General features: G+C 48.7%; 1 protein-coding gene across 5 annotated transcripts in view; it reads right to left on the bottom strand.

The window, feature by feature from the left end:
- The window catches only part of BRD4 (bromodomain containing 4), a 90,962-nt gene that overhangs the window by 31,760 nt on the left and 37,337 nt on the right, over nucleotides 1-21,865 (bottom strand). For 4 of the 5 annotated variants that reach the window (XM_025864784.2, XM_025864785.2, XM_025864783.2 and 1 more), the window contains 2 exons: nucleotides 4,433-4,751; nucleotides 381-518 (listed from right to left, as the gene is read on the bottom strand). In XM_025864784.2, the coding sequence (XP_025720569.2) occupies nucleotides 381-518; nucleotides 4,433-4,717 (423 nt within the window). In that variant the 5' untranslated portion in view covers nucleotides 4,718-4,751. Of the gene's footprint in view, nucleotides 1-380; nucleotides 519-4,432; nucleotides 4,752-21,865 lie in introns of those variants that run through there. The other variant, XM_073890159.1, reaches the window with a different exon arrangement.

Below are 21,865 nucleotides of genomic sequence, written 5' to 3'. Positions count from 1 at the left end.
CACAACTACATTTTAGTAGGTTCCTTCCTGACCATTTACATCACCCAAATGGACTTTTTAATGAGTCGTCACTGTCCTCCTCACACCTTCTCTAGACATGCTCAAGAACCAAAATCCCAAGGGCACTGGAAGCACATGCTTCAAGCTAACAAGGACGGCTTGGAAGTCAAACAAGGCCAGCACCCTCCTCCCCGAAAAAGAAACACCCAGTCACAGGCAAAACCATGGGTCCCATTATTTCTGCCTCCAAATGGTCTCCTCCCATTAGACTAATCCCACCTGCTACCAAGAGCACCTGCCCACAGACTCGATATGCCAGCCTCCTCCTCCACCCCTCCCCTCCCTGCAGGGCAGCTGGACATCTGCCACCACCATCTCACCTTGTTGTAGATGTAACAATTTGTAAACATAGTGTTGAAGTCCTGGATACATTCCTGAGCATTCCAGTAATAGTTGTTTTCCAAGCGCTTCTTTATTGTTCCCATATCCATAGGTGTTTTAATGATTTTATAGTAATCCTAGAGAGCAAAGAGAGCAAAAGGCCAGTGTCACCTCCCCGGCCATGCAGCACTCATGGTGGGCCTGTGGATCTTATTCCAGGAGCACAGATGAGAGCCAGAGCACGGACTGAAGCTCTTCTATGGTCTCAGCAAGCAATCTCAGGGGGAACCCCAAGATAAAGTGAATCAGGGAATAATTCTTAAATGTGGGGTGGCAATCTGGAGGGAAAATGTCCAAGTCTGTCAACTGCCTGGTCTGGGAACAGATCTAGGTTTTCTATTTTTTGTTGTTGTTGGTGGTGGTGGTGGTGATGTTAAAATCCTTTACTTTTTAATAATGGGGAAAACATATAGCCTTCTTAAAAGTACTTATCTATAAAACAACCCATGACAAGTTCTACTTTTCCTCTACCATTTGAAATATTACCGGTCCATAAGATGCAACATCCGATGGAGCCAGCATTAAAGCCCAGCTGGAACAACTGGACTCCCTGCTTCCGGGCACACTGAAGAACCAAGTTCATCGCACTTCCATTTCTTTTACTAGCACACAGTCTTCCTAAGGATCCATTAGTAGTACCTGGATATAGTTGAACAACTAACCAGGTTTATGAGGAATCTGGACAACCTGTACAATCCTCAGTTTAAAAAAAAATCCAAAGACCCCACTTCTCAAAGCTTCAGATCTTACTCCACAAGTGCCAAACAGAAGGGGCCAAACGGCAGGTGTAGATGTCCTAAAGCCCTTCAAACCAGACTCTACTATTGTCAGCTTTTCTGTAAATCTAAACCTATCCTAAAACTTCCATGGTCATAATGGAAAGCGTGCGTGCACACAAACATAAAAATAAATGTTTAAGAACCACGGGAGGTGTCTTGGGGCAGAACAGGCAACACACCAGGTTTCTAGGTAGAAGGATCAAACAGAGCCAAGGCAGGGGGACCTGTGTCATGTGGCCCACGCCAAGGTCCGCAATCTCAGAGGCTCCCATAATTGGGCATTAGTGGGGTATCAGAACCAAGTCCAAGTAGGAACCGATGGCAGAAAGACAGGCCTATCCTTTAGCAAGTGCCAAGGTCCTGCCTGGAAATGGTGGACAGTACTGAAAAGGTGAGCACAGGGTGTGAGGTTTTAGGTTGCTCGGACACCCTCGAGAAAGGATCAACAACAAGCTTACACATAAGGAGTAGCAGAGATGATGTCTCTGACTGGACGAGGGCTGCACGTGCCTCGATACCCTGGCCAGGAGCCACGAGCACAGACTGCACCAGACTTTCTATGCCATACTATGCTATGGCTCTGACCACCTTTCCCAAGAGAACCACCAAGGCCAAATACATGTGTCCCAGTGGAAACATACTTTATTCTATGGCCGACAATGGCATCAAGTGCTTGAATTGCCCATGGCCTGTCAAGTGGCTCAAGGGCAAACAGGACAGTGGTTGAGGGCAAAGCATGCTGACAAGGGGGCAGTGGGCTTAGGGGCATAACAATCCAACTATACACATTTACTGAACAAAAGAGGCAGGCATTCTAGTGAGAAGTCCAGCAGGGATCAGAGGCCAAAACGCAGGTCAAGATTCCTGGAAGGTGTCAGAAAAGAGAAAAAGAAGGAACCCTTCTTTTGGTGGCTGTATTAACCTTTCCCCAAGGAGGGGGAGAGGTCCCCGGAAAACCGGGCTTTAAGCATGACATGGCTCCCTGTTGGCCGGCCCTGCCCTGCTTCTCTGGGCCAGCCCCTTGCTCTCCCACCTCCCTAAAGATACCAGATCAGTGGCACCTTCCAATGGCCCCTTCTTCCTAGTCAGAGCTGCTGAGGGTGATGTCCAACAGTTACAGAGACCGGGATTCACCGTGATCCCTGGGGAGCCTGGCCTCCACTTCACAGTGAATGACCTCAAACTCCCCAACCACTGGGCCTTACAGACCACCCATACCCATGTCTGTCCCGCTAGCTAGGATGCTGCCTCCTTGGGGTCTCAGGTCCCCCAGTGCCCCCCTTTTCCTCTGTCTTCACCCTCTCAGCCCTCTGTGTCTTCCTGTGACAAACCAACCCCTCCTCCACTCTGGCCCTGCCGCGCTTCCCTTCAAAGCCAAATTTCCTGAAATGATGGCTTCGCATCCTCACCTTCTCATTCACACCGTCGGGTTTCTACTTCTGCGTCACATCTTCCTAAGGTCACCAATGCCCTCCTAAAGGCCAATAGGAGGGTCAGGTCGGAATCCTCATCTCTTTGACCTCCCTAGTAGCCTCTGATATGGGAACTGGGGGGGGGGGGGGGGGGGGCGGTGGTGCTCTCTGTTGGTGCTTCCCCTGGCTCTTCTGTAGGCCTCCCACTGTCCTCTGGTGCTGTCAAAGCCTCAGCTCCGCTGGATTCCGCCCACCCCTCCAGCTCCTTCTGTCCCCATTCTTTGCGTTTGCTGTGGGAAGGTCACCCTCACCTGTGGACCCTGCATGGCTTGGCCCAGCCCAAGGTTATGCTGTAGCAACCTCTCCCAAGAACCTCCCCTCCCAGGGACAGGTTATCTGCCTCTACTCCTTCTTGTGGTCAACAGCAAGAGTAGCCTCTGAAGCCCAGATCTGGTAAGGGCGCTCTTTTGCCTCCAACCCCTTTCTTGGCCAATTCACGATCTAGACCTGCAGTGTCTCCTCCTGACTAGCTCTTCCCAAATGCATATGACACCTATTCAGCAGAGATAACTGGACAGCTGCCACAGACTCAGTGGCTTTCCAGACAGGAGGATCACACTACTGTATCCATCTTTCTTGAAACTGGATGCCTGGCAGAGGCTGAGGTTCCTACACTGGTGCAGTTCTAACACTCACAGACCCCTGCCTGGGTCTATGGCAATAATCACCTAATTCTTCATCTGGGGGTATGTGGGACTTAGTAAGAAACAGCAGGGGTTACTTTTTTTTTTTTTTTTTTAAGATTTATTTATTTGACAGAGCAAGCTAGAGCACGTGTTTGCACAAGCAGGGGGAGCAGCAGGCAGAGGGAGAAGCAGGCTCCCCACTGAGCAGGGAGCCGTATGTGGGGCTCCATCCTAGGACCCTGGGGTCATGACCCAAGCCTAAGGCAGACGCTTGACCGACTGAGCCACCCAGGCGCCCCAGCAGGGGTTAACTTAAAGATAATCAGTCCTTGATGTTTTGAAGAAAAGAAAAAAAAAAGCATTATCCTGTTTCTTCCCTGAGATACAAATTCATTTCCAGAACCATTTGCTAGGGACATGGGCAAAAGGAAAACTCTCTAGGGGAAGAGAAGAGGAGGGGTACAAAAGAACAAGAGCAAGTGCACTGAGGCTATGACACAGTAGGTGGAGGGCACACGCAGAGGTCGCTGAGGGCACAGCTGCACCCACACCTCCACTCTCCAACCAGACCCCCTGCATGTGCTTGCTCCCTGGGAGCTATTCCGCTACCTTTTCCCGCCCTGTGCTCTGGATGATGACGATGACGATGATGATGCCGGTACCAGAGGAGATACTGCAGCAAACCAGTACCCCCCTCCACAGTGTGACTAACCACGTCCACTTATCCTGGGCTGGCCAACCATGTCTGAGAAGTAGGAGGCCTGGGCCACTGATTGCTCCCACTTCAGCTCCCCTATGGAATCAGAAGGAAAGCTGCAAACACTCCTTCACCCCTATTTCAACCTCTCTACACAGTATCTCCTGGATCCTAACATCTAAGAGCCAGTTACTGTGTGAGTCAGCATGTTCTCTTCCCCTTTCCTATTTCCAACCATCAGGACAAGTAAAACCACTCACTCAAGGGCCTCATGAGTATTGGGATTTCAGAGCTGGGCCCCAAAGGTATCTCTGCCCCTGCCACCCTCTGGCCCCGACCTTGAGCCCGCCCTCACCGGTACCAACATGGAAAGAGACCTGGAGGACAGCAGCCCTGGGCCCTGCCCAAGTTACTCACAGGGAGGTTTAGCTTGACGGCGTCCACAGGCTGCTGGAAAGGCCACGCAAACTGGTGTTTCCATAGTGTCTTGAGCACCACTTTGAGCAGATATTGCAGTTGGTTCGTCTGCCTCTTGGGCTTGTTGGGGTTGGAGGTCTCTGGGGGCGGGGGGTTGGTGCTGGCTGCGTTGGCTTGCTGGGGTTGGGCCTGGGCCTGCGTTGTAGACATTTGGGTAGTTTCTAGTCCATCCCCCATTACTGGCAGATTTCTCAATCTCGTCCCAGGGCCGCTCTCCGCAGACATGCTACTGATCCCATCACATTCTTCACTGGGCACTCTACATGGGAAGAGAAAAGCCAGCATCAGCAACCAGGCAGCAGATGGGCACCACTCAGAGAAACAAGCGGCTGTGGCCTCCAAGGGCTGAGCTCCTCTGGTGCAAAGTGGTCAGGTTGACCAGAGAGCCACTCCACGCACTAAAAGGGCCCTGGTGTCTGCTCTCCTCAAAGATGTATCCTACAGCAGGGAAGACGGATCAAGCACCAATGGCGAGGGGCATGAGGGACACAGGGCTCAGAGAGAAGAGCTGACCAGGAGCAGGCAAGGGCTGTGGACACGACTGAATCCACGCAGAAAGGGGCAGAATAAGCAACCAACCAGATTTTCATGACATCTGAGAGTTTTTAAGGGACACTGCCTGTGTGGGAGAGAGGAGGATTTGCAAGCCCCCAAATATGTACTTTACATTAAAATTCTTTGCACCTGTGGCTCATGAAACACTGAGCCAAGTCAGTTAATTGTTTGGTGATTGGGGACAGGAAGGGAGAGTGGTCCACATAGTCCACTGCTGAGCACTCAGGGTAAAGCCTCACACTCACTGAGAACACTTCCCGTGGTAACTGAAAATAATGTATGTTTGCTGATTCAAGAAATCCTACAGAATAACTGCTGATAACCTAAAAATGAATCCATACTCAACCTACCACCTTATTAACCTTTTCAAAGTTTTCAAAGCTTATTTAGAGAGATATAAAAAGGGCACCTCTTGTGACCTGCACAGGGGGTGCAAGACCCCCAGCTCAATGCCTGTATGAGCACCCCCTCCTGTGCACTCCCCTCACCTGAATGACCCCTGCTCTGGGCCATGCCAACAACACAAATCCTGCCACGAGCATTCTTGCAATAGCAACTCTGCACCTGGTCCAGTTATTCTAACAAAACCACAGATCCCGGGGACATGTTGTTACTGCCAAACTGCCCTCCAGAAACACACTAACCCACCCCTTACTTGCAACGCTGAGAGTTCCCACACTCTATTAATGAGAAGAAACATCTGTTCAAACATGTACTATTTGGCCTTCTTTCTGTGTTACCGTGTTCCTGACACTTTTCTACTGGCAAGAAAAAGGAAGGATCACCTTTAAACCCAGTCCCCATAATAAGACAGACTTTGTAATCTAGGAGCTGCCTGAATCTAATGAGCATCTCCAGTAATAAACCTAGGAGTTCAGTGGGGGTAAAAAAAAACCTCTCTGGCTGAGGAAGTCAGGCAAGGGCTGAGGGAAGAGGGCAGATTTTACAACCACCCTCTGGCAGGCAGAGCGATGAAGAAAGGACAGGACAAGCTGTGTGGCTGTCGCGGCCTTCCTTCCGGAACACACCACGGAACACACCACGTACCAGGCACTCTGGCTGCTGAAGAATTCCTTTATAATTCAATCCAAGTGTGATTTTAAACCAAAGTCCCCACAAAGGTTTTTGTAAATGCAGCTCTGGCAAGTTACCAAATTTGAAAAGCTCCAGGGGAAAGCTTGCTGTATAAATGCAACTCAGTGCTGAGTCTGTCCCGGGGGGCTGTGGAGAGCGGGGACTCCTGGCCTGAGGCTGACCGCCCCCCTCCCCACACGTCCTAGTTGCAGCTTGAGCCCAAGAACTGACAAAACTGACCTGGTCAAGGAGACAGCATTCCTTCCAGGGTACTCTGGCTGACCGTAGGCCTAGCTGTCAACTAGCTAGTGACCACGTGGAGAGGACACTGCTCCCAGGAGAAGGCTGCTGCAGAGAGGAGACCCAGGTGGGGACAGCCCAAAGCCACCACAGAATCTTAGACTGCTCCATGTTTGCTTTAAGAGGGGAAGACTGTTCTTTATCCTTTTTCACCAAACAAGTAAGAGATCTATGAGTGCCTCCTGCCTTTTCACAAATGGGATGACAATCACTCAAAACCCAAAACTGATTAATTCACTAATCATTGAGCTCACAGGAGGGATGACACTGTGAAGAGAAACACTAGTGCTACTATCCAAGGCACTGGAGGGCGGGTATGTTACAGCAGTGCAACTTAGAGGAGTCTAGATGTGGCCTTTAGCATCCAATGCTAAACTTAAGTATTTAATGAGGCCCAACTGTGTCCAAGACACCAGGTATTTATAGTCTGTGCCCTCTCAGGGTCCTCCTGAGACTTGAGAAGGGGAGGGAAGCTCCTATGGCAACCTCTAAGATGGGTGTGCTCTACTGGGAGAACACCAGCCCAGGAAGAACACTTACAGGAAGGGAGAGTAGGGGTGAAGCCATTTCTTGGTGCCTCTCGCATGCTGCTGAAGATGGGGAAGGAGCACCAAGAGCTGAAACCAGTCATTTGGCATCAGAGCCTAAGGGGGGACTGGAGGTGGGGAACTGGGCAGCAGCCTGCAGAGCACCTCACAAGACAAGAGCAGTGCTCCAGGAGTTCAGGACCACAGAGGGGCATTTCCCCAAATCAACTTCATTTGAAGATGGGAACAGTGAGGATATCGTGCACTACAACAGTTTCCAAAGGCAGATGTGACTGGATAGGCCTCCTCCAGGCTTTGGTGACATAAGACACTTCCCCTCTCCCCTCAGGGGTACTTCTGGTACAAGTTTGGCCAGAACTAATGGCCATGTGGTCTTGGAAAGAAGTGCCTGGGGCATCAATCAAGGCAGGACAGACAGCAGGGATGGAGGAGGCACATGAGGGCTGCAAGGGGGAGCCCAGCTGGGAGCTAAGAAAGGACAGGGTGGGCCCCAGAGGCAAATGCATGCCAATGGGAGCAGGAAGGAGGCCACATACAGATCCAGGGAGGGGAAGCGCCCAAAGGGCGGGATAAGGCGTAGAACCATCAGAAAGAGCTTGCTCAGGAGAGAACAGAGGGAAGAGAGACCAAGGGGCCAGGCTGAATCACACGTCATTGAGTAGGACATGGGGAGAAGAGGAAGCATCCCAGAAGCTGCATTCAGCCATGCATGGAAGCCTTCAAAAAGTGTGCCTTCATTGCTGAGGTGAGCAGCAAGAAAGACAGGGTTTCTCCAAACTCTGAGCTTTAATCAATAAAGAGTGGGACCTCAATCTCAGAGAAGCAAGGTCTACAGCCACCTGAGAGCGACATGCCAGGGCTCAGGTGGGGCTGTGGGGGGGGGGTTCACAGGGCAGCTTTAGGTGGATGGCATTTAATCACCTGCTGTGTGTTCCCCTGTTCTCATTTCACTCATTCCAGCGCTGACAGGCAAGTCCCTGTCTGGTGCCAGCGTAAGAGGTTGTACACAGAGGTGCACAGTATGATCATCCACGCAGAATTTAACGCTGGTCTGTTCTCATGATACTTAATTTTACTGATACCCATGTGTGGCTTTTGATTTAGTTTCCTTTCAAAATAAAGGTACTATAAACAAAGCAGTAAAAGGATTTAAAATAAATAAACAAACAAAACGAACACCTTCTCTGGAGGGGACCCAGCCAAGACCGACTACAGGCTCCAGGTGGAGAAGCCAGTGGGTCAGGAGAGGCTGCAGGAAAACGGGGGGGGGGGGGGGGGCAAGGGAGCGCCGTGCACAGGACTGTAGAGACTTTGGGGCACTCCCTCAAAAACACTCCACAGGTAAGTGGATGGGAGTAATCATTTACCAGGCAACTACAGAAACTGGAGTGGGGCCAATGAGGCAGGAGGGGGAGACAGAGGGAAGAATGACACAGACAATGTGCCGGCTGGCCAGGATCCTTTGGCGCGGTGGCCATGCACCAGGCACAGAGAGATAAAGGACATGCTGAGTGCTTGGATTACAAGTACCAACAGGGAGGCAGAATCACATAGAAGGAAATGTCAGTGGGGTTTTTAAGGAGTCCTGGAGTCAGCTAGGAGGTCGTCTCCACACAGCAGGGCCAAAATGTCCAAAGGAATAAAAGGGAACAAGTGTAAATGTGGCCCCATCATGAAGGGAAGCCAGATGCACTGAAGTGAGCCTGGGAGGGAGGGTGGCGTTAAGTGAGGATAAAGAATGACGTGCAGTTTGGTTTCCACTATTCAATCTCTCCTAGAAAGCAACTTGAGAATTACACAGCCAAGCACATGCCAGGTAAGCTGCAGCAGGCCAAGGGACAGGGGCAGCTCCATCCTGGACCCAGGGCAGCGGAGGAGCCCTGTCAGCCACAAGGACACAGAATGTCAGGGGGCCAAGGGCATCCCCTGGGAGGAAGCAGTTCCATACATTTTCCATTAAGCAATGACATTCTAGAAATCTTCAAGCAATGTGTCCCAGAGGCAAGATGAAGTCAAGGTAACTGACTTCTGGAACTTCTGGGCTGGGCTGTAGCTTTTTCTTTTTTTTCCTTTCCAAATGGACTCTCAGTGAGGCTAAGGGATAGAGGGCTCTGGACATAATCACTTTTCTTCACCTTCAAGCCAGGCCCACATGGGCCCTTGAGCCAAGAAAGTTGCATTTTTCATTCACCAAATGAACAGAGCTTTTTCTACAGAAAGCATGACCCTAAACTTTGCCTCATCTTTATGGTTTAAACGACTACCTTCAGGGGCGCCTGGGTGGCTCAGTCGTTAAGCGTCTGCCTTCGGCTCAGGTCATGATCTCAGGATCCTGGGATGGAGCCCTGCATCAGGCTCCCTGCTCGGCAGGAAGCCTGCTTCTCCCTCTCCCGCTCCCCCTGCTTGTGTTCCCTCTATCGCTGTGTCTCTGTCAAATAAATAAATAAAATCTTTAAAACAAACCAAAAAACCCCACTACCTTCACCACAAAAATCAAAACACCCTTCCCTAGCCAGCCCTCTCACATTTGATACACAGTAACATTTAAATCCTCAAAACCACTCTGAGATTGCTTCTGGTCTTACCCCCCATTTTAAAGATGAAGAAACTGAGGCACAGAAAAATAACTTCACCAGGAAGTAGAAAGGTCAGGCCTAAACAGCCACAGTGGTCCAGAGTCTAACACAACTCCTGGGACGTTTCAGTTGGACTTGGAACCAAGGAAGTCCCCATTTAGGAGATGAACATGCAACCACAGAAGGGTCCAGTGCAAATGGTCGGGACAGGCAGGCCCATCTCAAGTAACATGAAAAATTAAGCACAAGACCCACACACTTAACGATCAAGGTCAATTTCATAAGGAAAGAAACTGCTAGAGTGCAAATGGAAGGCATGACACAGTTTAACAGATCAGATGGATCTGGGAGACACAAGCACCTTAAAGTTTCTTTGAGGAGGCTGTGAGGACAACCAACGACAGGTGACATCCATGGCCCCAATGTGAGGTATCACCATGAGGTGCCCGGGATGTCCTGTTCTGCACTCACACTCAAGTTCCTCAAGAGTTAACAATACCTTGGGAGGCCATGCCCAGACAACCTGCATCTTGCAGCTCAGCCCTCACAACTGCAGGCAAGTAAAATCCTTATGAAACTTCCAGAAGACAGTCACCTGCATCGCAGCAAAGAACACGAGGGAAACCAACAAAACTCTCTAATCTGTTGTGGGCCAAGAAAGAGAGGCACCAGCAAGCAGCTCTATCTGAGAGATAGGGTGACTTCTCTGACACACAGATCCACAACTAGGTTGCCACCTTAAATTCTTCTCACAGGGGTCACCCCCACCCTACACTGCCCCCAGACCACAGCATCAACACTCTCAACACAGTGGCCACAGTAGGCCCTCTTCCCTGTGACCTTCAGGCCTTTCATCTGCTGCACCTGGTGCTTTCCTGATCGTCTACAGTGGCTCTGCTGGTTGGCCCCACACGCAGGCACACACACAGAAGCCCAAGGGCAGGGCCATCTTTATGTCATTCTTGTCCTCCTAATACAAAGCAAGTGCTCAGTGAAAGATTCAGATACAGAAGACACCTTACATTGACCACATACGAACATTACCCTGGGGATTAATACTAGATCAATCTTGAAGCTTTGGAAAAGGAAAGCAGCTCGCGCTCTCACAGAGAGAAAGGTGGTGACTGCCAGACTCTCACTTGCTCAGCCAATGCATCCCGTGTCAACTGCGTGCCAGGCCCAGGACTCTGTGGTCAACAAGACATTCTTCCAGTGATTAAGCAATACTTGGGCAAGTACCGTAAGGAAAAGGGCTGGGCTGTTCTGGCCAAGGACAGGGAGGGTGTGCGCTCCTGTGGTGGGTGAGGCAGAGAGCGAGAGAAAGGGACCAGGCTTGTAAAAGAAGGCAGGACCAATGCAGTAACACAGGCACAGGTCTGGAGGCAGGGGAGATACCAGCGCATTTGAGGAGCCGGGGTGGGGGTGGGGGGGCAAAAAGCAAGGGGGTCATGTGACCATACTCACATGACCTTGTGTCCTTCACTCAGGGTACAGAATACAGTGGAAGGAGCAAAGGCGGGGTTGTGCTTGGATGGGGCATGGGGGACAGATTCCAGGGTCATTCAAAATATGTAGATAAAACAGAAGAATCCCACTCAGGCCTGATGTTTCATTTTCAACTACACCTACACCAGTGCAGTTTACAGATGCAAAAGACAGAGAACCCAAGAGGGGATGCAGGATGCACAGGGACAGGGTAAATCAATGGCTCAGCACCAAGGCTAAACGGGGGAGACAAACTAAAAGCTCAGAAACTCATAAACCTACCTGTGCATGTTAAGAATGGAGAATTCCTATGATACGGTAGACATCGTCTTCAAGCAAAGTTTTAAGTCTAAAAGATACTAAAATGGTTTGTCTGTTTTCATACTGACCTGTGGCCAAGAGGCAGGAGCCAACATTCACTGTGTTGACTTAGTTGAAGGACAAAGGACAGGAAGAGAATTTCACCCACTGTTTCCACCCCAAAGGCTGCATGATTCAACTGGGTATCCGTCCTATTCCTGGATCTATTCCCAACAGATATCCTACAACAATTTCCCAATTTAAGGAAAAAGAAAAAGATGAAGAGAGATTAGACAGTTAGTGCCCTGGTCCCCAAATTGAGTGCCAAGGGTGTCATGGTACTTCAGAGGGGTACTATAGGAACTATAGGTACAAGGCAATCGATAATTTCAACATTAGACTGCATTATATGCCTTCTGACAATGTCACATCTTGCAAAGCTTGGCATTCGGCAAATGCTGTAACGAAAAGCAACCACCACAGGGGTGCCTGGGTGATGCAGTCGGTTAAGCGTCTGACTCTTGACTTAGGCTCAGGTCGTGATCTCAGGGTTGTGGGATCAAGCCCCATGTTGGGCTCTGCACTCAGCACAAAGAGTCTGCCTAAGACTCTCTCTGCCCCTCCCCACCGCTCTTTCTCTAAAAGTAAATAAAATCTTTTTAAAAAAGCAAATACCACATAAACCCGATATGGAACAGCAGGCATCGGATCTGACTCTGAGGTCTGAGGAGTTAAGCAGTGCCCAACAGGCACACACATTCCATTAGGGAGTACCTGTGATTATGAAAGGGTGTAATATTTTCCCTTTCAATTTATGTGTTTTATGTCTTCAAAACAGCTGTACAGTCGTTGGGACATTAGTACTTATTCACAGTTGGTTGTCTCTAAACTACCTGTTAGGTATTTCCTTTGGCCTAGGAACATCATGAAAAATAGAGATGCTGAGAATGCTGTGAACCAGAAAGTTTGGAAACCTCTGAGTCAATGAACATAAAAATGCAAATTCTTTTCCTTAGTAGACCCCTGATTAAACATTCCTACTTTCAGAGCTACCGTCTGCTAACATCCCAACTCCTCTAAAAGATCTGAGAAAATTTTAAGGACAGAGAGTATTTGGCAAACAACACAACTATAATGTTTTTCAAATTAACAGAAAGCAAGTTTTGTTTCCTGGAGATTAGGAGGCAAGACAGAGAGAAACAGACATGGGTAGGCTCGGTTCTGGGACTTTGAGGACAAGCAAGAGAAGAGAAAGGCCATAAACAAGTGCCCAGAAATAAGCTGATTTCTGGGTTATCTGGCCCTAGTTCTGACCATTGCAAGAGGCTGAGTAAACCTAGTGGGTTGTGGCCACACAGATTTGGTACTTGTAGCTCCAACTGAAGTCCTGGACGGGACCCCACCTCCACTTTGTCATGTTCACCCTCATGTGACACAATAGCAAGACACCAGGGAAAACAGGATCAGTGCAGGTTAACCGGAAGGCCTTATGAATTCTCCAGTGAAATACTGTGACCAACTTTGCGCAAGCCATCACCACACGCACCTGTGCTAGGGCCTAGGCAAGCTCGTCAGTATGTACCTGCCACATCCTGGGCCAGTGCTCTCTACTGAGCACTTGAGCCATACCTGCTTAGCTAATTCTCATAGCAACCCTACAAGGCAAGTGGCAATATCATCTTCATCCCTGTGGTAACACAGGAGAGTGGATGGTGGTGGCCTGGTCAGTCAGCTAGAGGTCATCCAGGGCTGCATGTATCTCAAGTACTCTGCTCCACAGCTGCCTCTGCTCACCAAGCACAGAGGCAGAGGCCCAGTCAACCAGCACTGCTGGGCCTGGTAGGACTGGTTCGCCCAAGGGCACCCTACTTCCACATTCTAGCATGTATTAATCAGCAGGCCTGCCCTACCCTCTCTGCAGAAGCGGCTGAATGCCATGTGACCCTCAAGCTGAGTCTCAAGTCAGATTTCCAGAAGTGGTGTTTCCAAAGAATTTCACCCTCAGAAACAAATCAGAGCCAAGATATCCCTCACAGCACCTGGCCATCTGTTTGTTTATAGTGTGACTCGGCCCACAACCTAGGTGAAATCTGAAACATACTTCCCTGCTGATGCCATGGGGACAGATTTGAGGGGAACAGAGTCCAAGTTGTTATTTATGTTTCCCACACAGTAAGCGCCACAAAAAGCTGTGCCTTGAACCTGTTTCATGCCAAGCAAAATGCTAGCCAATGCCAGCTGACCCTGGCCCCTCATGAAACTACAAGTTCACAGTTACACACATCCTTCAGAGGAAGGCACCTCCCCACCACCGCAAGGTTCTCCTATAGAGAATCACTTGGGGGAAGTGCAAGCGTCTACCCAGAGATAAAAAGAAGGGTTTGGAGGATCCTGACTTTGGTAAAAATCCGGCAATTTCTCAGTACCAATTTGCAGCAAATCTCATCCTGTCCTGGGAACCTCCTCCTTGAAGTGGTTATGCTAGTTATGGAGCACTGACACCAGAAGGTCCATTCCCTCCTGGTCCCAGAGCAGAAGCTATTTCCATTCATGGCCACAGCCCATTTCACTGTGCATCTGTGTCAGTGGGGAAGCACAAACAGGATTACTTTTCCATCTGACCGGCTCAGGCAGCTGGCGAGAACAGCACCCGTGTCATCAGCCAGACCGCATGGTCTGGAGCCTGGCCAGTGGCGATGCGCTGAGGCAGCTCTCAGAAGACTTAATCCTCCTTCGAGCGGCTTGTAAGAGCCCTGACTCCCGCCCCTCAGACCTGCCAAGCAGGGGCCCATTACCTCAGACTCGGTCCTGCAGCCTGCCTCAAGCCAGGGGACCCAAGGTGGGGATGAGCCACCTTCCTGCTAGCGGAGTACAGACACACTCAAACTCTGTTCCCCAGGGTGGGCACCAGGTCCACACGGACCTCGGAGCCAGGAGGACGGGGAGCCAGGCCCAGCAGATCACAACACTGCCGATCAGAACCCCTGTCCTTCTGCTTTAGAAACCAATCAGCAGGCCCATTAAATTAGGGGCACTGAGAATTCTGCACCATCTTTTCCTACAAAAGCTGCCAGAAGCTGGAGGGATGACCAACTCAGGCACAGTAAAAAGTTCCATTGTTACATACGGTTTACATCATGGTGCTGATGGTTAGAAGTGGGTGAACAGACTTGTGAATTTGAAATGTTCCTGTGGGGGTGCCTGGGCAGCTTAGTCAGTTAGGCATCCATCTCTTGATTTCGGCTCAGATCATGACCTCAGGGTCGTGAGATCAAGCCCCACACACTGGGCTCTGCACTGAGCATGGAGCCTGCTTAAGATTCTCTCTCTCCCTCTCCCTCTGCACCTAGCCCCCCCAATCAATCAATCAAATCTTTTTTAAAAAATAAAACGTTCCTGTGGGGGGCGCCTGGCTGGCTCAGTAGGTTAAGCGTCTGCCTTTGGCCTGGGTCATGATCCCAGGCTCCTGGAATCCAGGCCCGCATCTGGCTCCTTGCTTCTCCCTCTCCCTCTGCCTGCTGCTCCCCCTGCTTGAGCTCTCTGTCAAATAAATGAATGAAATCTTAAAAAAAAAAAAAAGTTCCTGTGATGGCATGCAATAATAACAAAACCCTGATGTGGACAAGATCAAAACTGCTAGGCTAAAACATATTCCAGCAGGGGCAGGCTAATTTCTCCTGTAAAGGGCAGAGAGTAAGTACAGTCAGCTGACATGTGGTCTATAGAGTACCCCATCCCTCTGCTGCTGTACTGTGAGAGCAGCCACGGGCAATCCTCAGACCAGCGAGCGTGGCAGTGTGCCAATAAAACTTGGACTGACCCACAGGCTACGGTTTTGTTCCAAAGATTTCTAGGTTTTAAGTCAAGGGAAGGGAAACATATGTGACAAAATGTTATGTTAGAGGGGCACCTGGGTGGCTCAGTTCGTTAAGCATCTGCGTTTGGCTCAGGTCGTGATCCGGGATTGAGCCCCGCATCGGGCTCCCTGCTCCACGGGGAGCCTGTTTCTCCTCCTCCCTCTGCCTGCTGCTCCCCCTGCTTGTTTTCTCTCTGTCAAATAAATAAAAATCTTAAAAAAAAAAAGCTATTACTCCACAACGTCTTTACCTGACTTCACTTTTACACCTTTTCTCCCCCCAGTTATTTGCTTTTCCAAAAGAGCTGGTGTGCTGTATGTGGCACTGAGGTTAACCTACACTGTAATATGAAATACAAAAGGATTGTTAATTCATGTAGAAAAGTCTTGCTTTGAGAGATGAACTCTGAGATGGCCACAAAGCCATGCAGACTGCAAAGCTGAAGTAGAGAGTGAGGCTGGGTACTTCTTCTTCCTTCACTTAGATGAGCGTTTTCCGGTAGGAAGGACACACAGACACTGGGAAAACAGAAGAATCTGCAAGGCACCAAGAGTGGGAGTCAATGTTCACTTCTCACAGGACAGTGAAACTACTGAAATGAGGGAAAAGTCCAAGAGTGAGAAACTAGGATTAGTCCCAACCAGGCTGATAATACACAGTCTTAGGCTGCCTGGTATAGACCAGAAAGCTTCTGAGGATGACATCACACGGTATCCTCTGGAACCCTCTCACGTCCAACAAAAGGATAAAAATCAAGTTCATGATCCTCATGAACAAAACTTAAAACTATTAAAAAAAAAAAAAAAGACAATTGACTGTGGTGTTTCCAGCACATCAAACACCAGGGAAACAGGTTAGTGTCGACCTCCAAGCAAGTGACCAATGTCAAGCTCTTTGGGAATTTGGGAGGCCAAGAAGAGGGAGGTGAGTGAAGTGCAGGTGGTGAACAACCTGCACAGCCAGTGGCTAGCACCACACAGGGGAGAGGTGGTCCACTGCCTGTGGCTGAAATGTTCCAGAACATGCCAGCTCAGCACACAGTTAGGTCTGCTGTATGTAAGTGGAAAACATTCAACGCATTAACAGACCCATGAGCGGGAAAGGCAACATTCCAATCAACCTTCCTACAATTTCATAGCCTGGGAAGCAGAGGTAAGAGGGTGGGGTGGGATAGATTTCCCAAGAGCACATCCTGCCTCTAACCTTCTCTTCAAATCAGTAGCATGGTGGCTGAGAGCAAGACTCAGGTGTCCCTGGGACCTGCCTATGCTCACTGGGGACAAAAGGGGATCAGGAACAGGGCCAGCAAGTGTTTCCAGAGATGCCATGACCACTGAGAGCCCTCACAGAGAGGAAAGGCCAAACCAGGCCTTCAATGGCCAAGAGGACACACAGAAACTTAAGATGTTCCAGGGAGCCAGAAACAGTGAATCTCTGAAGGACAAGGGCACATGCAGACTCTGGTTTAGAGCTGCAGGAGCTTAGTTACGTTGATGAAGAGCTGATGCCTAGTGGGTAACCTTTACCTCAGCAGTATTACCCTCTGACACTCACTGTGAAGCTGAATTAAAAAAAAATAATAATCTGTGAAAAAGAATATATCTGTCAGTATCAGGCACTCTCAGGAAATGACTCTAAGAAAGATGACTTCTCTTCTCACCATGCCTCAGTTTTCATTAGGTACAGAATCCAAATAATATGGGTGGGGGTGGGAGAGAACATCACTTTTCCCAAAAGAAAGGGAACACAGAAAGTGACAAAGTTAACATCAGAACTGGAAAGACCCCAAGTCCCCAGTTGCCAAAGCAGGAACTAAAAGACTGACCCAAGGCCTAAAGACTGAAATCAGTCATGAGAGCTGACAGCATCAAAACTAGAGATACTACCTGAAGAGTATACAGCAAAAGCTGGTCCTTTTGAGAGTCAAGCAGCACCAGGGAAACAGGCCAAGGGGCCCACCCTCACACGGCCTTGACTCCCTGTCAGGCACCTCTTCTATCAGGTAAAGTGTAAGTTCACCACTCCTTTGTCTGTTGGGAGGCCTCAGCCCTCGGCAAACACTGTGTCTACTTCTGCCCTGACAATCTGTGTTAGTTTGAGATGGATTTATTAAAAAAATTTTTTTTTTTTAGGATTTTATTTATTTGACAGAGAGCGACACAGCAAGAGAGGAAATACAAGCAGGGGGAGTGGGAGAGGGAGAAGCAGGCTTCCCGCCGAGCAGGGAGCCCAATGCGGGGCCTGATCCCAGGATTCTGGGATCATGACCTGAGCTGAAGGCAGACGCCCAACGACTGAGCCACCCAGGTGCCCCAGTTTGAGATGGATTTAATTAACCAACCTCTCAATCTCAGTAACTTTCAGAATGCAAAGGAGCTGAGCAGGGACAAAACTCACATCATTTCAGAAGAGAACAGCTAAAGAAGCAAAAGAACTTGAAGGGATCTGTTGTTTTGTGAGAATTAGTGCTCTTATTGCCATTAAATCCACCTAACTTCCACTGAAGTAAATGACCCAGAGAGGTTAAGTGCCCCAACTCTGACACTGACAGGAGGGGGGACGCAGATACCACAGAGAAAAGGGACACATGACACAAAGCATATCTGATCTCCTTGCAAGACCCACCTGCTGTCCCCCTCCTCCTGTCTCCAGCCCGCCGCTCTCCCCCGGGCAGCATGGGCCTTGACGGCAGACAGTGATCCCTGCCCCAGGAGAGCCTCGGCCGCAGCCAAGCCAGCATCTCAGACTCAAGATTCTGTCACACCGCCCAAGCTTACTCCCTGGCAGACACAGTCAGCTTGTCCTTAGTGTCCACTTAGGAATAAGAGCTGCTCACCCGGGGGGCGCCTGGGTGGCTCAGTCGTTAAGCGTCTGCCTTCGGCTCAGGTGATGATCCCAGCGTCCTGGGATTGAGCCCCACATCGGGCTTGCTGCTCAGCAGGAAGCCTGCTTCTCCCTCTCCCGCTCCCCCTGCTTGTGTTCCCTCTCTCGCTGTGTCTCTGTCAAATAAATAAATAAAATCTTAAAAAAAAAAAAAAAGAGCCGCTCACCCGTCAGCTTTCAACTCATCAAAAACCAAAACACCTGCCCCCATGTACACTCACTCAATGAACTTGCAGCATTCCCCACAACTCCTCACTACCTCTGTATTAAAACTGAAAAATATTTAAGGAAGTGGAACAAACATTCGTCACGTATGAAGCTTCAAACTAGGGTCTAGCATACATAATGACTGAATAAACAAAACAAACAATAAATAAAAATGTGCACACATGCATGTTCCTCAGTGAAAATGGCCCCGGCACTGGGTTTAGTTAAGTGGTTTTCGAGCTGTGCACAGGGAAAGCTGGAGACCCACATACTGGGCAGCTTCAGGCTCAAGCCCCTCCCAGCTCTCCATCCTGGGCCTGTGTCACCTGGGAATAGAGCTGAGCTAAGCTAGTGCCCCCTCTATCCACTTTGGGGTCCCAATGCCCTCCTACACCTCTGCTGAGGACCTGGGGCAAACAGCTAGACTGAGGAGGAACAGAGGGGTCTTCCCCACATAGCCAGGAACACAGATCAGACCTCACGTTCCTCCCGCCCCCCAGCAAACCCTGCACAGGTGAGAGATGTAGCAGAGCCCCTTCCACTAAGACTAACACTTAGAAGAGGAGCACAGGTGTGCCCAGGGCTCATATACTCACAGGCCTGAGGCCTTGTTAAGACAGAAGGACTGAGCAAGTGGAAGAGACTCCAGTGAGAATTCACCAAAACCCAACAGGGCCTACAATCTTCAGTAGCCCAGAAAGGGAAGTAAGAGGAGGGCCTGGAGGAGGGTGGTAGTGGGAGGTGCTGCACAGAGAAAGCAGATACTATATACTTGCACCATATCTACATGTGTCTGACAGAAATATAACATGGCCAACTAAATTCAAAATTTTCTAGTAGCCACATTAATATAAAGAGGTGGAAGTTAACCGTACATTTCATTGAACGTATAATAGTACTATTTCACTGAACCCAATATAACCCAAGTACCATCTCAACTTATAAATCACTAAAAAAAGCTGGGAGAGGCACCTGGGTGGTTCAGTCGGTTAAGCATCTGCCTTCCTGGGGGTCCTGGGATCGGCTATGCCTATGCTGGCTCCCTCCTCAGCGGGGAGCTGTCTTCTCCCTCTCCCTCCGCCCTTCCACCCTGCTTGTACTGTCTCTATCACATGCACTCTCTCTCAAATAAATAGTTAAAAAAAAAAAAAGCTGGGACATTCTACATTTCTTTTCCTACTAAATGTCTGAGATCCAAGTGTGCACTCCATGCTTACAGCACATCTCAATGTAGGAACTAAATTTTCATAAAGTATTCCCCAAAAATATTTTATCTGCATTTAGTAGATTCTATAAAATTTACAGTTGAAAAAGTAGATTCACAAACCCAAAGTATTCCAAACATACTTAAAAAGTTCTCCAATATTTAAGCAATAGTAACATTTTAAAATTCAGTTCCTCAGTCACTCAAGCCACATTTTGATGCTCAAGAGCCCTAAGACATTAGTGCTATCTTACCACATAAACATCTGGAAGAGTCCTCCTTCTAGAAAGGAAGCCAGGGATGCATTTCAGGAACTTGGCTCCAGGGCCGCAAGGACCCACACCACTACACATTTGGGGCTGGTTGGACCCTAGTCAGTTCCAGAACTACCAACTTCATCACCCAAATACCCACATGTGCTTCAAATCAACTTGCTTTTGGGGCGCCTGGGTGGTTCAGTCAGTTGAGCGTGTGGCTTCTGATTTCAGCTCAGGTCATGATCTCGGGGTTGTGGGATCAGGCCCCAAGTCCGGCTCCATGCTCAGCGCAGTCTGCTTGTCCCTCTCCCTCTGCTCCTCCCCCCACTCCTTTGTGCTCTCTCTCTCTCTCTCAAATAAATAAAATCTGGGGCGCCTGGGTGGTTCAATCGGTTAAACATCTTGTCGGCCTTTGGCTCAGGTCATGATCTCGGGGTCCTGGGATTGAGCCCCATGTTGGGCTCTCTGCTCAGCAGGGGAGTCTGCTTCCCCATCTCCCTCTCCCTCTGTGTTCTCCCCCCCAAAATAAATAAATAAATAAAATCTTAAAAAATAATAAATACATAAAATCTTTTTAAAAGTCAACTTGCTTTTTACAAACTTAAATGTATTTATTTAAAAGAAAACATTAAAAGAAACATTAACAGGGTGCCTGGGTGGCTCAGTCGTTAAGCGTCTGCTTTCGGCTCAGGTCATGATCCCAGGGTCCTGGGATCGAGCCCCACACCGGGCTCCCTGCTCTGCGGGAAGCCTGCTTCTCCCTCTCCCACTCCCCCTGTCTGTGTTCCCTCTCTCGCTGTGTCTCTGTCAAATAAATAAATAAAATCTTAAAAAAAAAACCCATTAATATATTCTATGTGAAGTGTGAACCTATTTGAATAAGACAGGCCTTAATGAGAGACAACATGGGAGGGAAATCTTAACATGGGTTGCAATTATCACTGATTTTCTTATATGTAAGCATGTTTACTGTAGTTCTATAAGACAATGTCATTTTTATTTTTTTAAGAAACAATAAAAACTTTAATAATCTGAGACACCTGGATGGCTCAGTCGGTTAAGCATCTGCCTTCAGCTCAGGTCATGATCCCAAGGGTCCTGGGATATGAAGTCCCACATCGGGCTCCTTGCTTGGCAGGGAGCCTGCTTTTCCCTCTCCCTGCTTGTGCGCACGCACTCTCTGTCTCTGACAAATAAAATCTTAAAAAAGAAAAACTTTAATAATCTCTTAAAAATCTTTTCTGGGGCGCCTAGGTGGCTCAGTCGGTTAAGCGGCTGCCTTTGGCTCAGATCATGATCCCAGGGTCCTGGGATCAAGCCCCACGTTGGGCTCCCTGCTCAGCGGGGAGCCTGCTTCTCGCTCTCCCTGCGGCTCTGCCTACTTGTTGCGCTCTCTTTCTCTGTCAAATAAATAAAATCTTTTTAAAAAAATCTTTTCATTATGGTAAAACAGCCTTTTCAAAAAATTTACCATTTTATCCATTTTTAAATGTACAGCTCAGTGGCACTAAGTACATTCACACTGGTGTGCAACCCATCACTACCATCCATCTCCAGAACTTTTTTATCTTGCAAAACCAAAACTGTTACATTAAACACTAACTCTCCATTCCCTCCTTTCACCTGGCACCCACCATTCTACTGTGTCTCCATGAATCAGACTATTCTAAGTACCTCATGTAAGTGGAATCATTCAGTCTGTCCTTTTTTGACTGGTTTCTTTCACTTTGCGAAATGTCCTCAAAGCTCATCCATGTTGTAACCTGTGTGGGAATTTCCTTCCTTTTTAAGGTTGAATAAATATTCCATTGTATGGCTAGGCCACATTTGTTTTATCTATTCATCCATCCATGAACAGTTGAGTTGCTTCTACCTTTTTGGCCATTTTGACTGATGCTGCTACGAACATGGACAGATATAGTCCCTGCTTTCCAAGAAAATGCCCTTATTCTTAAAGGGATGTTTGCCAAAGTACATGAGGTAAAATCACATCTGCAATTTACTTTCAAAAGATTTACCAAAACAAACAAAAAACATGTGCACTGATAAATATATGAAATTAAAAGAAAAAAAAGTCATTAACTAAAAAACCAGCACCACCTGCTATGAAGAGAAAGCCAGTGTAAA

This window comes from Callorhinus ursinus, unplaced genomic scaffold (assembly GCF_003265705.2).
Source record: "Callorhinus ursinus isolate GAN/ISIS: 27379988/994484 unplaced genomic scaffold, GSC_fseal_2.0 scaffold131, whole genome shotgun sequence".
In the NCBI taxonomy this organism is placed as follows: domain Eukaryota; kingdom Metazoa; phylum Chordata; class Mammalia; order Carnivora; family Otariidae; genus Callorhinus; species Callorhinus ursinus.
Note: the sequence above shows the minus strand (reverse complement) of the source record. Positions and strands in the feature narration are given on the sequence as shown.